The sequence below is a fragment of the Lathamus discolor genome, chromosome Z (genome assembly GCF_037157495.1).
Source record: "Lathamus discolor isolate bLatDis1 chromosome Z, bLatDis1.hap1, whole genome shotgun sequence".
NCBI classification, from domain to species: Eukaryota; Metazoa; Chordata; class Aves; order Psittaciformes; family Psittacidae; genus Lathamus; species Lathamus discolor.
The window spans coordinates 63,947,704-63,964,171 of NC_088909.1; the positions used below are offsets into that span (position 1 = coordinate 63,947,704).

General features: G+C 43.0%; 2 protein-coding genes across 14 annotated transcripts in view; one reads left to right on the forward strand and one right to left on the reverse strand.

Annotated features, from left to right (window-relative positions):
• The window catches only part of TPPP2 (tubulin polymerization promoting protein family member 2), an 80,182-nt gene extending 72,553 nt beyond the window's left edge, over window positions 1-7,629 (forward strand). For 8 of the 13 annotated variants that reach the window (XM_065663931.1, XM_065663932.1, XM_065663929.1 and 5 more), the window contains exons 3-5: window positions 4,557-4,733; window positions 4,894-5,047; window positions 5,205-7,629. In XM_065663931.1, the coding sequence (XP_065520003.1) occupies window positions 4,564-4,733; window positions 4,894-5,047; window positions 5,205-5,387 (507 nt within the window). In that variant the 5' untranslated portion in view covers window positions 4,557-4,563 and the 3' untranslated portion in view covers window positions 5,388-7,629. Of the gene's footprint in view, window positions 1-110; window positions 337-4,472; window positions 4,479-4,556; window positions 4,734-4,893; window positions 5,048-5,204 lie in introns of those variants that run through there. The other 5 variants (XM_065663939.1, XM_065663937.1, XM_065663936.1 and 2 more) reach the window with 3 other exon arrangements.
• Window positions 7,630-12,837: 5,208 nt separating this feature from the next.
• SYK (spleen associated tyrosine kinase) overlaps window positions 12,838-16,468 on the reverse strand; it is a 47,434-nt gene continuing 43,803 nt past the window's right edge. The window contains exon 14 of the mRNA XM_065662796.1: window positions 12,838-15,078. Coding sequence (XP_065518868.1) covers window positions 15,006-15,078 — 73 coding nt within the window. The 3' untranslated portion in view covers window positions 12,838-15,005. The remainder of the gene's footprint in view (window positions 15,079-16,468) is intronic.

Below are 16,468 nucleotides of genomic sequence, written 5' to 3' on the forward strand. Positions count from 1 at the left end.
TTCCCACATGGTTCCTGGGTATGGGTGCTGTGGGCTTCAGTGCTCATCCTCTGTCATCCATCCTGTCACTGCTGAGGGACACTCTGGCTCCTCCTGCACCAATGCAGCTTGCTGTGCAGACAGCCTGGCTCAGACAGGGCTGTGCATCTTCCACTGCAATGACAGCAAAGCGTCATCCACCATATACAATTTCTCATGAGAAGGACCATCCCAAAGATGTCCCTGTAAAGCAGGTATTTCCTGAACAGATGCAGATTCAGGATGACCACAGGTCAAAGAAGAAATCGACTCCTCCTGTGCTTGGCCTTTGAAATGAAAGACAGGTGATGTCCATGGGTAAGAAAAGGAATATGTTTTTTTCTAACTATGCATTTTCACTAGAGGGATATGCTTAGCAAGGTGAGTGGTTCAGCATGAGGGTAAGGGTGGATACTTTCTTCATTTATTTCTGTGGGCTTACTGTGGGGTCTGCAGCTTGCCAAAGGACTATGCAGAAACACAGTGTTTCTATATGTTGTTTTTCCAGTAAAGGACAAAACCATTGAGTTCATGCGGGCTAGACTGAGGCAGAAAGAAGGTCACTTCAGTGCAGGATTATTAAACTTGTCCTAATTTACTCCTTTGAACTGCAGTTTGATCTACATGTCCATAAAAGGTTTCCTGACGGTTTATGTGTGTGCGCGTGCCTGACATAAATAAAAGACACACTGAAAAACTGGAGATATTGAAAAGCAATGCCATAAAATATTTTTACAGCAAACATCTGCATGTCTGGTCTCTTTAGATTTATGTTGATTTCTGACAAGTAGCTTCAAATTTCTCCGTGCAAGAATCTTGTTCTTTAGAGATTCTATTCTGTAAAACTTCTCTTTTAAGTCCAAGTATGAACATGTTGCTGTCTTTTCTCTTTCCCACCCATACATCTGCATCAGGCAGATTACATTCGTTCATCAAGACAGCTAAAGTCACTGCCTTTTAAACTTGTGCTATGTATTACATTCTCTTCCTAGACTCTCATTTTAAATAAAACTTTGTTCTTTATCTACTTGGAGACCACGAAAGGAATAATTTGCTGCAAAAGGACATGCTCTGGGATCAAACAGGGCGGTTTGTGGAAGGGCTACAGCTCCACATCTGAGTTTCGCTTCACCTTCATCCTCTCCCATTTGTGGTTTTCTGGGTCTAGCAGTAATCTGAGCAACTCGTTCTGACAGATTTAGTGTGTTTCATACGGTAATTGGAATCTCACTACTTAAATGTCTTCATTCAAACAGTTTCTCTGATCATGGCACTGAAAGGGATGTCTTATGCTATACATAGCTTTATGTGAATAAAGGAGGTTTATGTGATTATGCTAATAGTTCATAAAATCTGGGAGAAGGAGACAAAGAGTAATTTGGAATTCATTTATTCATAACAGCAGAAGTTAATATTCTTCTTGCCTACAAAAGGGTTTTGTACATTAAGCGTTTGTCCTGGTTTTCTACTACTCTGCAGAACTAGTTTGGATTGCTTCAGTATTAAAGTTGCCCTAACTTCTTTTTTTGTCCTTTTTTAGTCTCTTCAAAATACTGTTTTTCCTTAAATAAATATTCTTGATTCCTTAAAGATGGTATTAAAGCTGTCTTCCACCTTTCCTGCAGTATTTGAATAATTCTGGTCTCTGTTTTGCAGCTAAGCATTTTACTCATACAGAATAAATCGCCGTCCTATAACTGCACATTAAAGATTTAAGCAATTTAGCTTATTCTTTCATAATTTTAAAATTTCTTGTTAATGGTGAATTTGTTTCTGGAACAGGGGCCCAGTGTGTGTGCACGTCTTTTTTATATATGTTGTCTATATTCTTTTGTTGTCTCACTGCTTTTTACTTTTTCTGATGATCCTCCTCTTCACCTCCTGTCTTATCTAAGATTTTTCAAACTTCCTTAAATGTAATTTTAAACTGAGCTCATAAAAGCCTAGCAACAGTTTCAAATTCTTAATTCGTTACTTGGGACCAAATTGTGTACTCCCTTGGCCTGACTTAGTCAAAAGCCTTGCATTTGAAAACAGAAAAAACCTGGCATGTAGCCATGAGAGGATTGAAGAGCAGAGACTATAGGCACAGTGATTCAGATTAATCTCTTTATTAACTTCACTGAAGCAATACATCTGGAACATATTAAAACAGTTTTGCTGTGTGATCTGTCAGTTACTTGTTATCATTCTAGAGAGCGGCTCTTTAAAGCCTTGTCCTCCAGGTTAAATGAATTCAGAGATAGCAAACTGACAAATCGCAGGAGATGCTTTTCCTTAGAGCTGTCTGTGGGGAGAATTTGCAGCAGTATTAGGCCCAGTGCCTCTCATTATTTTATGGGGGAGCTGAAAATACAGGGAAAAATACTGTTAATAAGATTTGTGGATGACAAGAGGAACAGAGATCTGCTAGAGAGATACAAGCATAGAGAAGGCAGGAAATTTCAGAAGAACAGCAATCTGGCCCTCTGCCTTTTTCTTAGTAAGTTATGTTGGCTAATAGGAACCGCTGACCATACCTCTCTGTGCGTGCATGCACTTAGACAAGGATAGAAATAACATAGTTCTCTTTCTTGTTAAACTTTGGTGACCCCTGGTGAGCTTCTTGCATGCTCACTCGACCTGTGAGGAGCATAGCTGGAGAGAGGGCTTTGCCCTTTGCGTGAGACGGGGGCTGGATGAGACCGCCTGTTAGGGCCATCCAGATCCACACGTAAATAGCCCTTATTCCCTGGCAGTATCAGCAGTTTTGGAATTAATGAAGAATTATGGTCAGTCCAACAGGGACACTGAAGGCCACGCAGAAGTGTAGGAGCAGGGACCATGCAGCAGTATCTACAACATTCTCCTCCTGGGGTGGGTAGAGCTTGGCCAAGCTCATGCCACTGCAATGGGCTTGCTGCAATCAACAGCAAGACAGAAAGTACATGGCTGTATGTCTGAAATAAGGCATATTTATACACAGTTCCACATTCTTAAGCACAGCATAAGGAAAATAAATTAATCGACCAATGAATGTACACTAATTTGATCTTACACAGGCCACAAAGATGAAATGCCTTTTTTAACAGTGCACTGTCACAGTGCCCCTACAAACATACTACAACTGCCTGGGTGCAAGCTGAGCTTTTAGTGCTCAGCTGAATGTTCCAGGGCCAATATCCAGCTACTTTAGGTTTGCTGGTTTATGAGCGGAAGACTGTGTTTCTCAAAGTTTTTTTTGTGGGTGATGTGTACTGTGTATCTCCCCCTTCCCACCCCATCCCGCCTTTTGGAGTTACGGATTTCCTGGTGACCCCCAAAGGCATTCATGCACATCCTCTAGCAAGGGCATGAGCATGCTGGCAGCAGATCAGCTCCTTGAGGAAGGAGGAGCAAGGACTGGCTGCATTTAGTGGTTACAGGCATAAACACATGAAATGCATGTACCAGTATGGATAACGTTACAGTGCTTGTGTTAGCTGAAGAGGGTGCAGTCTTCTGTCCCACAGTGGGCTGGAAGTCCAGTGACAGCCCTGAGGGGTTTAGACCACACTATGTGTATGGTTTACAGAGGGTGCTGAGATTGCAACTGGCCAGCAAACCACAGAACGCTGGGTTGAGTGCCCACTGACCTCTGTAACAGCGGGGAAGGTGCCAAGCACCATCACCATCACTGCAGTCTCTCAGGTGAGCTGGATTCACACCTCCCAGGGAGGGAGGGAAGGGTCCTGGAGGCTCCCGGCAAGGCCACCTGGTGTGCTCCGCTAGCCACTTTGTGCTCACAGCACACGGGCTCCCTGATACAAGCCTGCCTGACTTTTTACTCTAGGGAGGTGCAAACCCTCAGAAGATTTATATCAAATGGCAGCTTGCAAATGACATTGAGACCCAGAGCCCGCGGGTGAAGCACAGAGCTATAGCAGAGGCTAAAGGGCTTAAGGGTGTCTCACAAGCAGCAGGAATCAGTTGCTGGATCTGTCTTGGACTGATTTACAATTCAAGTGATAGCTTATGTTCTCAGAGATCCCTGATACCTAATTGCAATGGTCTAAATTGATCAATAGTGCAAAATTTACTAGTGTCAGGAGGACAACCTAATTCAGGGAGCAATTCAGGAAGAAGTGTGATGGGGAAGTATGGGGACAACTCCTTGGTGACTACTTGCACAAAGGTCTGTGAGATTTAGGCACTTATCTGGGGCCTGGAAGAAAAATCTGTTCTCTTCATTATCAAATAGCAGACAAAACATAAATCAGCTACTGCAACTTGTATTTCAGAAAGGTTCAGAAGCTCTGGATGCCTTGTTCTTTCACATTCAGCAGTCACTAATTCACCTTTACCCCTCCTTTTCCTTGCCTTGGGTCCCACACCTGTCCCTGTTCAGACACGGAACGACTTTCAGGCATTCCATGTCAACACTTGTGAGGTCATCATGGTTAACACCTGCGGGTTGTGCCCCTTGCTCTCCTGGAGACAAGGTGTGTGAGACACCAGTGAGTGTCCTGCAGCTGCAGACGGGTCTCTGCTCCCTCCCTTCTAACTTCTTTTCTCCGCAGCAGCAAGATGTCAGAGGTAGAAAACACCTTCCACAAGTTTGCAACATACGGTGACACAGCTGCCAGTGGCAACAGCATGACAGGGAAGAACTTCTCCAAGATGTGCAAAGAGTGTGGGGTGATGGATGGGAAAGCCGTGACCAGCACTGACATTGACATCGTATTCAACAAAGTCAAGTGAGTGCTGCCGGGAGGCATGGTGCATGGCACAGCCAGGTGGGAGGAGGGAACCGCAGGAGGCAGGCAGGCTCTCATGCGAGGAGCAGCCTCTGGGCAGCCTCATCCCACTGCCTCCCAGTGGCAAAGTAGCTTTCTTCTTTTTCTCTCTTTGCCATAGGGCCAAGGGTGCCCGCACCATCACCTTTGCTGAGTTCCAGCAGGCCATGAAGGAGCTCTGTGTGAAGCGCTTCAAGAACAAATCACCAGAGGAAGCACTGCAGGCTGTGTATGGCCTCATTGAGGGGAAGGAGCCCGGCCACGTGGGCACCACGGTGAGTACGAGTTTCGTCACCCACTATGCACCTTGAGCTGTCCCAGGGGTGTTTGTTCCTGCTGCTGGCACATGTGCTGTCCTCACAAGTAGGGAAGAGCTTGTTCGTGACTTGTTTCTTAACACCGGCTGCGTCTTGCTGGGCTCTTTTCTTGCAGAAAACCACCAAGGTTGGTGGGGTCGAGAGGCTGACGGACACGAGCAAATACACCGGGACCCACAAAGAGCGTTTTGATGAAAGTGGCAAAGGAAAGGGTCTTGCTGGCCGTGAGGATCTGACAGACAACAGTGGCTATGTCGGAGCCTACAAGGGAGCTGGAACCTATGACAAGACACACTAGGACTGAAACTACTTAAGGAAACAAGGACTTTCCCTCTATAACGTGGGAGAAGAAGCAAATAAATATCTCATGCAAGCAGCGTTCTGTGCCTGTGCACTCCAAATCTGGCAGGGTGGGAATGCATGGGGTGAGCACTGGATGAGTACTGGATGGTGTAGGTTTCCTGTCTGACCACGCTTTGATCGCAGTGTGGTGGGCTTAAATCCAAGCACAGGCTAGCCTTCTGGAGGAAATTCTATGCACAAGCTAGTCTACTGCCATTGCATTGCTTTGCATTTCCAATCAAGTGAACATTAGGTTAGTCTCGGAGTAGTCATTATTTAACCCTACCAATATGTGATACTTTTTGCTGTGTTTTTTGGTTTGGGGAGCAGTGTGTGCATGCCGTCGTAGAGCTACACTGGGTCACTTTTGAGTTGACTGTTTCTTGTGGCAGACAGCCCATCAATGGTACCTGATCACATGCTGAAGAGCCCTCTTACAGAGCATAGAATTCAACATGTACCTCACTGTGGAGAGGGAAGGGGGACCACTGACACCAGTTTCTGCTTTCCCTTTTGCCTAGTTTAAGTCTTCTCACCTGTTGCTAGCATTTGTCATGGTCACTCATTACTGTTCACCCCACTTTGCAGGCAGCTGGGGAAGAGTTTGTGAGCCTGAAGAAAGCAACTGAAAAGCTGTGGTTCAGATGATCAGAAAGGAGGGAAGGACTTTGTGGAGCATAGCAGGCCTCTGTACTTAGGAGAATAGTTTGCAAGCTCTGCCTGCACTCTAATCTTTTCCCTAACACCTCTTTCTGGTGGCTGCCTTTGCCACCCAGCCCCATCAATGTGATTGCTTACGAGATCTCTTGTGCTCTGGACCTAGAATCATAGTTGCACTTGTTCTTTCCCCTTGGCCTTTCAGCAGGCTGGTAGGACTAGCATGTCTCCTGCCTCTGCGGCTAGATCCGTGTATGTGTGGCCAGTTTTGAGGTGTTCAGTATGGGCTCACATCTGGGACCCACTGCTGAGCAGTGAGGGCTCCTTGGGTGTGTGACTGGCTTTCAGTCCACTGGAGCTCTCCTCCCTGCCGAGCAACTTCAGACTCCTGGATTAGCATAATGGAGATTTTAGGGATAACTGAAACAGCACCTTTGGGACAGTTTTGCCTGACGTTATGGAGAATTATGTAGCTGTACTATTCTAGTCTTACAAGCCCTCATCATGGGCTGTGAAGTTTGTTCAAGGCACAACACTCGCTCAGAGCGCATTGCTCTTTGCCCCATAGCACTAATGAATGTCTTGCTTCCTCACCCAACAAACCAGTTAGGTGGATCTAGGAATTAACAAACCCCACTCACTCATGCACTTTCTCTTACATTGGCCTTATGCACCAGTGACCTTTTAAGCTACTTTATGATCCATTGTGTCCCTAGGTAACTTGTGCGCACAGTGGCTTGGTGACACTGGGCTAAGTGGCAGGAAGTTCTGTAGAAAACGGAGCAGGGGCATTGGGCATAATTGGCAGGGTCTTGGCAGCTGGGGCTGCAGGGGTGTCCTGGGAGGAGATCACAGACCACCCTATACTGGCCCACAGCCTGAGCAGGGCTGGAGCAAAGAGGTGCCACCAGTGAGTGCTAGAGCAAAGAAACACCCTGGGCCCAGGCAGGCAGACGGGAGACCCTGCGTGAGGTATGACTCTAAGGGGGCTGTGGCTGGTGGAGAAAGGCAGAGCAGAGCAGTGCAGTGAGAAACAGTATCTGGAAACAGAAGAGGAACCACAGTGGCTGACCTCAGTCTCCTGTGCTGTACATGGTCCTGAGGCGCTGAGGGGGTGGAAGGCTGGGAAGGGGCAGCAGAGGTGTCTGTGAGGAAGCTGATGTACTTCCCCTCAGTACTTGTTTAACTGCTTGTCTATATTTGTTAATATCAGAATGGATGATTTAAAGTTTCTATTAGTAGACAATAAACTATGAAATTCAAACTCAAGAATGCTCTTTTGCTCAAGACAGTAGGAACAGGATATGACAAAATGGAAATAACAGCATTGGGACATATGTAAAATAAAAAATAGGCCTTATGCTTGCTTTTTAATTTTTGGTACAACTTAGATCTTTAAAACATACTCTAAAGATGGCTGTTCTCAGCAGTGCTGTATTGGTACATCATGTTCTGTGCAACAGTTTAAGGAAAGTACCTGTAAATGGAGAGTAACAGAATGGTGTACAGAAAAAGAAAAGCTAATGCACTCAATAAAATAAAGACAGAACATTCTCAGATAGCTCTTCTTCTGGTAACACAGCATTCCTTATTTCAGTACAGTCAGTGGGTAATTGCAACAAACATCAATACTTTCGAGCTATGACTGCTGCTCCTGAAGCTTTCTCTCATTAGTTCTGAAGTGGATCTACTCATCCTGTTGCTCTCAAGATGTGCCTGCAAAAACACAGCTGAGAGGTTGCAGGACTGGATAATGTTGTCCTGGACACAGACAAAGTTTTTTAACTCTTTCCTGTGCTTTGATGTGTAAGTCATAGGTCACAGTCCCCTGGTCTTCCAAGATGAAGGGCTGATTGATTTCTTCCCCACAGTATACTACTATGTGAGGAACAATGCTAGTGCGTGTTACAGTGTAACCAAAAACATGGGTTTGAGGGTCTCCCAGTATTTTTGATCCACACCTAAATGCTTATAAATACATGATGGGTAGGTATCAGCAGGGTCCTGCTGACTCTTGGTGGCCAAGCAGAAAGATGTACCAGATTCATGGGCCCAGCAGTGTACTAGCACCAAATAATGTAGTTTTCAAGCAAAAGATGTAGGCACCAGCAGTTTCACAGCTGTACCAGTGTTTGGATTTGGTGTGGCGTCTGAATGTCTGACTCCTTCTAGCTGTACTTCAAACACCATGAGACCTTTTCATCTGGGGAAAAGGCAGACAAGGATTGCCTTCAAAAACCAAGCAAACCTTGAGTGTATTTACTCGTTCAGGCTCCAGCTCCCTTGTAACTAAATGGCCCAAGCAATTGCCCACATGCAGTTCTGCAGACACACACAGGGATGTGCTGTTGGGCTTTTTTGGTTTTTTTTATGTGATTTTAAAAAAGCCTATATAGCTGGCACTGAAAACACTGTGACACTATGGGAGCTTTGGGAACAAACTGAGAGCTTTGTACTTGTGCTTGTGTAGTGTGAGTTCTGGTTTGCATTAACTCGGGTACAATGTGACACTGGAGGGTGAATATCTGAGACATGATTCAGTCTGTACTTCGTCCTGTGATCTAACTTGTGCAGTACTCCAGCACCAGCAAGAATCACTACTTGTCCTTTCTATTCCTTATAAGCAGAAATCACAAAAAGATGAGGAATGCCATGTTCACTCCCTACAGCAGCAACAGCGTGAACGGGTAAAAAGGAAGTCATGGTTGACTGAAGAGTTTAAAAATAGTACCTGACTACTGTATGTGCCTGGGGAAGCAGTAATACCAGTGGACAGAGGATTTTAAAATGGCCAAAGACATGATGTATCAATTAGAGCTAACAACACATTTACAAACGAAAAGGATAAAAAAATGCAGTTAATGTTCTAGTGCACTGGGAGCATTCAAAAATAAATCTCTGTGTCATTTTATATTTGCTCTGTTTAAGAGGCCATACTACCTAGAAACCCAGCCATGCTGGGAGAAAGAGGTTAGAAGCCTTCATTTTGGAGGTGGCTGAACTTTATTGGGCATTGCTTCTCTGCACTGTCCTGTGACCATCACAGACAGTGTGAGGGCTCTGGGAGAGGGCTGGCTGCTAGTGCTCCTCTTGCAATTTAAGCACGTGTCTGCATAGCAGTCAGGAGGACAAGGCCCTTGGAAGCTGCAAGGAGAGAAATGTATCTGCACACATATAAGTGGCCCAGTTCGGGGGGTTTACTGGCAACAGTGGGAATCTTGCTGAAATAAAACTACATTCATTATCTAGGTGCTTATACCCAGCTACTGCTAAATTGTCAGTACTGCAGATGAGTAGGGAAGCATTGGCATTTACAAAGTTCTGAAGTACAGTGTTAAAAATAAACCAAGTCAACTTCACTTTGGCAAACTCAGTGAACTTGTTTTCTTGTTTGTCTGGGGTGTTTCCTGATACATTCCGACACTCCACTTTCCCTCCACCCACCAGCTACTTCCTTCAAAGCAGTTTCCTATCTTCTAGAAATACATCTCAACACCAATTAGCAATTCTTTGCCAGCTGGTCATTGCACCACTGTACTGGAAGCACAACATCATACACCAGTCAAATAAAAATCATTTGGTAACACTGGTGAAATCTGCACACAAATTAGAAGAAGATCTGAAGATACAGCTGCAGTAGCTGTGCAGTAGGAACTGCAGCAGTAGGGCAGGGTGTTATTGAACACAGGTAGGAAAGAATATGACAAGAAACTACACACACATGTATGCATGTATGTGTGTGTAATGCTTTTAAAGCAGCCTTCAGGCTGCACAAGAGACAGATACAGAAGTCCTCTGCTACCTCTTCTGCTGCTCAAGCGTGCAGTTGGTCATGCATGTCAGTCAACTCTTGCTGCTGCTGAAACCAGCATAATTCCACTTTAACAAAGCAGGAAGAAAAAAGAACAGATGATATCCGTGCACCCACTGGCCAGTAGAAATGCAGTAGGACAGACAAGCGAGCATCCTTGTGCTGCAGTGTGGTGTGATGATGGCTCACGGCATTTCCCGTGGTATTGAACCCTTCTTTGCTCTTTTTGTTGTTGCTGTTGCAGGTTGTATCTCTAACACGATGGCATAGGGAGCTCACTGACCTGCTGCCACATGAGGTGTTTCAAACTGGCATTGGGCATCCTCCATAAGCATTTTGCTACAGTTAAGCAACGCCTGGACCTAACAGGCTCTCACCCTGACAGTTTATAGCATTTGCAATGGTACACAGACATGGAGAGCTAATGATCTGTCCACATTTATACTGGACTGGTCAGTCAAGTGCTATTTACATTCGAAGTTATGAATTGTAATGGATGGCAGTGCAAGGCTTTCCCCAGCTGGCTCTTGTTTCCTCTGCTGCTCTGGCTATTGAGAAATGTGCACATCCCCACTGCCTTAGGGAAGCAGTGGTTATACTTGGTGCAGAGTTAATTATACACTAAGGAACCCAGTGGGTATTCACCTCAATTAATACATATATGACAGAAAAGAAAAAATACCCATCTGGAGATTGATGCACAGTGCTAACCTGGCTTCAGTAAGCTTTGTGTAGCTGGAAGCCTACATTGCTCTGACTGTTTCATGGGAATCCATGTTGTAATACAAGCCTGAAGGAAGACATGTATGCCATAGGCTTGTCTTTTTTTTTTTTTTTTCCAGCACTGTTCATCAATCTAGCAGGAAACAATTTCTCTCTCTTCAAACTGTCTTTCTGATAGTCGCTGCATGCTCAGCCTCATTCCTTCCCTCCTTTCCAGCTGCGAACCTTCACAGGTTACCTAAGTGCCCAGTAAAGGTGTTTGCACTTGAGCCCCCAGTCACATGTAGTTAGGGCAGAAGGCATTAACTGCGGAGTCTTGCCCATCACCCCTACAAACCACTCCCTGCTACCAGCGACCCCATGAGCTGCCCCAGTGGAGAGAGACAGGGTCTAAATGCAGTTGTGCCACTGTGTTGTGTAGGACCATGGTGTGTAGCACTGGGACACACTGCTGTGTAGTGCTGATACTGGCTCTTGAAGTGGCCCTTTGCCACCGAGCCTGGGACTGCTTTAAGTCTGGTATCATTCTTCTTTACTGTCAAGAATCAGATGCTGGTTTTTGCATTTTTTTTTTCTTTCTTCTTCTTTTGCATGAATTACGGGCTTTCTGTCCTCACTAAACTTAGGGCTGGTACTTACAATTCCCGGCTTAACGTTTCCCTGCCCTATTCATCCAAGATGCCACCTTTACTCTTATCCACGCATGTGTGCCACGTACTCTGTATCTTTTTGCCTCCAATCCCCCACTGCTGGTATCACTTAAAAGATGAGGGGACACAGTTCCAGAAGTCTTCACTAATCATCCACAGCTAGCCACAATATCCACAGCTATTCACCATATAAATCACTGAAGATTTTTCCTCCCATGGAACTTAGCTTCACAGCAAGCAGCAAACAGACAAACAAGTTCCTCTGCCTCACAGAGGCACAGCAGCAGCAGGGAGGAAGAGACGGGGAGTGCAGAAATGCTTCGACAAGTGCATTGGTCTGACAGCATCCAAGGATTGCCACCTCCCAGCAGGGCTAGGCCATGCAGCTGCCACAGCGCTGGGGCTGCTCTCAAATGTGCCCTTGTTGGACCTGCAACCCTGACTGGGACAGTTTCATGGGTGAAAATCACGGGTATTTTTTATGGCCTGATTAGAATTCCCCTTATTCTGCAGTGTTTGAAGCAGGTGGAGATTGTGCTGTGTTTTTTAACAAGTTTGGGTGGGTCTTCATAGGAAAACACGCATGACCTCACATGGTCTGAACGAAGTCCACGATTTTGTAGCTTTGAGCCCTAACCAAAGCTGCATTTTTTTTTGTTTTCCTTCACTGAAAACCCCATTTAACATGTTCTCATCCACTCCTTCTCTGAGTTATTCACACCATCCTCCCTTCCTCCATGCTGCACTTTGCTACCCTTTAACTCTGCTGTGACAATTACTCTGTGGGGTTACACTGTCAAACAGCATTTCTGATATAAGACAATCTAAAAATAAAGACAATTAAATCCAGACAGCCAAAAGACAAATGGTGTAGTCTTGCAAGTGGGAAGGTGGAACAATCATGCCAGATTTCCTATGCAGGAAAACAACTGCAACAGTAGTGTCAGTCACTAACTGATCCCCCTCAAAGGTAAGTACCTGCTTCAGGAGTTGTCTACCTTTCAGACTTTGTTGCTTATTATTCAGATTCACATTCAGTCCCATCCAGCCTTTGGTCTTCTGAGGACTTGAGCTTGCAGGCAAAAACTAGAAGAAAGATTAAGACCTCTCTATTGGTGTCTTGGACTACCTAGAAATGTTGCCTGCACCTCTGAGGCAGGGTTCATAATGTGACTTAAATCATGCACAGCTGATCGTTACTCCTGCTATCTCTAACCCTCCAGATCCAGCGCAGTATGTATGCACAGGATTTCTGCATTATTCCTGACAACTCTAACCCTTCAGATCTAGCGTAGTATTGTTGTATTGTAGCAGTATCTTTGAAGGGATTAAGTGTAGTAACAACGTGCATGTTTTGGGAGATTTTCCTGCTAAGTCAAGTCCTGAATAGCTCCAAAAGCTGTGGCTTCAGTGGGCTTATCTGTCATGTCAGGTACTTTCAGTGTCAACAGGGGAATGCCAGGCTTCCACAACTATCACAGTAATTCAGTAAATACACACACTCAGCAGAGCAACAGCATTTATAGAAAGTACTTAAATATTAAAGGATACTTGTTAAAACAACATGTTTTGTAAAACTGAGTCTTTAATTTCTATTTTGAAACCTAATCTATTTATTTCCATAATACTTTATATTCTCATTGTAAACTTTTATTACATAAAGAGTGAAGTTAAAAATAATCAAGTAACAACAGAACGTGACAGTCTTTCAGAAGAGAGGGGAAGAAATATTCCTCCAAATTTGCTGTACCAGATACCATTTTTTAAGAGAGAGGTTGTCTCAGGGAAATTGAGTACTGTCACTCATTGGATAGTAGAGATTTGTGCATTTTTTTATAACTAATATCCCCATGAATTTATTAATTGCACAGGTAGAGCTAATAATTTTGCTGCAACAGGATTAAAGCAACAAACCACCTACATATAACTATGGCTAACTTCTACACAAGCTGTTCTTGTACAAAAATGTTTCTTAAAAACAAAACAAAAAATAGATCATATTCAAAATAAGTCCCATTTGGTCACATTTGAAACATGGTCTATTGCACTCAGTATCTTCCAGTAGCACGTGGTTTCTGAAGTGTCCTGCACTGGACACCCAAGATTAAACTACCAAAAATCACCAGGTATTTTTTAAAAAATAGACCTTAAACTTGCAAAAAGTTACAGTAATTCCTATATTTCTTATAGTCTTTCCTAATAAAATTTATTTCACACCTTGTCACTGTAATTGCCCACACAGTTTCTTTGCTAAAGAAAAACTATCACTGCATCTCTAAGAATGCCCTGTTCACACAATTAAACACCTGTTATAACCAGTCATATGCAATATATATAGTTAACTTGAAATCTTATTCTTTATATACATTTAAAATCTCCATGTCTAGTAGATGCAATGCATGTAGACTCCTGAGATACATGTGAATACCAGTAAAGTAGCTGCTTGTGAGGAATAAGTGATAGACATTTTGATTATTTATAATACATAAAATGAGATTTGGCAAAGACAGAATAAGGGTAAAAATGGAATCAGAAGTTCATTACACTATTGTTATTACCATTGCTATACTTGCACATTAGTGGAGATGCATGGTGAAGTACAAAAGAGCAATTAGACAAATACTTTTTCCGGAGATGTTCACAGGGATTGCTAACAGGACAAATACCAACATTTAGGAGTGGACAAAAGTAAACTTGATGTCCATATTCCTGTTTTAAAAATATCCGAGCTAGGGATAAAATTTAGCTTTAGAGAAGATATGGTGTGGTGAATTCTCATGTATACTTTCAAGAAACATTTTAAAAACATAGAAATGGTTGCTGCTCAAAACACAACACAAGGAGTTTTGGGATTCTCAAAGAGATACATGGAGAAGGTACCTCTGAAGAAGACTGAAACAGCACAGAGAAAGAAAGGTGCTGCTCTGTCCCAGCTGTCTTTTCAGGAACGCAGTGACGGTGTTCATGTTAAAACCCAGAACCATTGTCTTAGGTATTGACATTTTTTGCTGCAAGATGAGAGTAAGCACCTGAGTTCCCGGGTTTTCTGAGGAAAAAATTACTCCCTGAGGGACAGTTGGGCTTCCACATGAGATGAGGAACAAAAGAAGTTGGACACATTTAAAGGAGAAGATGATGTTAGAAATTCACATCTCCCAATTCTCCTCTGTTTACATTACCACTGAGAACAATACAAGTCGTAGACTTGGGGTTAAAATCAAACATGTTGTCAGTCAAAGCGACTGACACATTTTCACAGTGAATTTCCTTCACAGTGAAAAATGTTTATGCTATTCTTCCTTGGGGAGGGTGAAGGCTGGAATCACTCTTTTATGCCTTTGATGGCCAAGAATATTAATGACAAGAATCTAAATTCTAATCTGCAATCAAACACATGACAGCAAGAGGGCTGAAAGACATTAAATAGGTCTTGCATGACTGCATAATGTAATGCTGATAAAGCTGTAAATAAAATGAAATGGAATGTAGCAAAAATACATCTTCTCTGATGTCCTTGCTGCTGCTCTGGTGCCTCTCCACTTTTAACACTCTATTTCAGGGCTGGATATTGCATAGAAGGCAAGAAAAGGCAACCCTACAGATAAAAGGTTTAGCTCTGAGCTTTGCACGGTGAAAGTGGCAGTACAAAAATCAAAGACTCTTGGTTTTGGGAACTGAGCTGCTTCTCAGAGGCTGCTGGCTGGAGTCAAGGAAGCTGCTGTTCTTCGTGTTGTTAGTGGGAAATGTCATAATAGTAGTTACGTAATCTCAGCTCGACTGCAACAAATCCTGGTCGGTCATCAACACTGTGGAAAGATGACAAGTGTCACTGTGCAGGAAGCAGAAAGCTCTGAAGGTGTGTGGCACTTGTAACACTTGGGCCTTTACCTCAGTGATAGCTAATTTAAAGCTGCTCACTGTATTTGAAGGCTACCAACATGACGCTACAAAATGAATGCCAAGTGGCAAATATCACTACAGAGCATCCAGTCAGTGGATTTAATATCATGCCTGTTACTTAGTGGTTGGTGAAGGTACTGTAAGAAAGAAATGGTAAATCAGCTCCATTTCATTTTCATTTCCTCCAGCAATAATCTACAGAAAAAAATATTTACAGAGCAGTATCTGCCTTATAATGGGTACTACAGTCATACAGAGTGGCTTACCACCACTGAGAGCAGCCTACACATACACTATATGGCTGTACCAACTATATGTACTGTCATTCCTCTGTATCTACAATTCTTTTTTGATTTGGGAGAACACAACTGAACTGACAATGAGCCCTTGCAATAATACATTACATATTGAAACAGTTACACTCCCTGGCTTTAGTTTTTCTTTTTATTTCTTCTCTTTTTCTTTCCAAAACTAAAGATATGTGAATACAAATAAAAAAGCAGCATGCTTTATGATATGCTTATTAATCACAACAAAACCCCAAAACTTTCCACTCTAGAATTGTCATGGCATCTTAGTCAAACTAAAAGGTGGAAATTATTTTATGGCTCCACAGTCTTTCCAGAATACTAGGCGTAATAAAACTAACAAAGCATCAAGATACCTAAAAGTGAAGTACCACAGCTCCTTATAAAGAATCCAGAGACCTTTTCTAGGCACACATATTCTCCAGAGGGTGAACTGGGAGAATAAGTGACATTACAGTAAACTTTGGATACTTTATGGAGACCTTCCTACAGCTAAAAGTCAACAAAATAGTTTAAAATGAAAAATCTTAAAGCATTTTTAGTAGATTTTTGCAATATGCTAATTTAAGAACAGATCAGGTAGGCTTTCTTTTCTTCCTTGTCTGTATTTCATAATTCTAACTTCTGAATTGTTATTGATCAGAAAAAATGTTCCTGACATACTATGTGTGATCTGAGCAGATGCGTTGCCTCTTACTAAAAGGAAGTCAATGGGATCCAATTTTGAATATACTCAGAAATCAGAGAAGAGAAAAATAGGTCAAAACAATTAATTATTGAGGAAAAGAATGAATAATTTGGCAATATGACTTTGAAATTTCAGTAAAGCCTTGGAAATTAAAATGAAACAAAATACAATCCGAAATAAAACAAAAATATTTGCTTAATTTCAGACTTTTTCAAATACTTGTTTTTTTACGACACCCTGTATTTTGTATATAACTATTACAGCAAAATCAGCTGTGCAAAATCAGCTTCTCTTAGGACA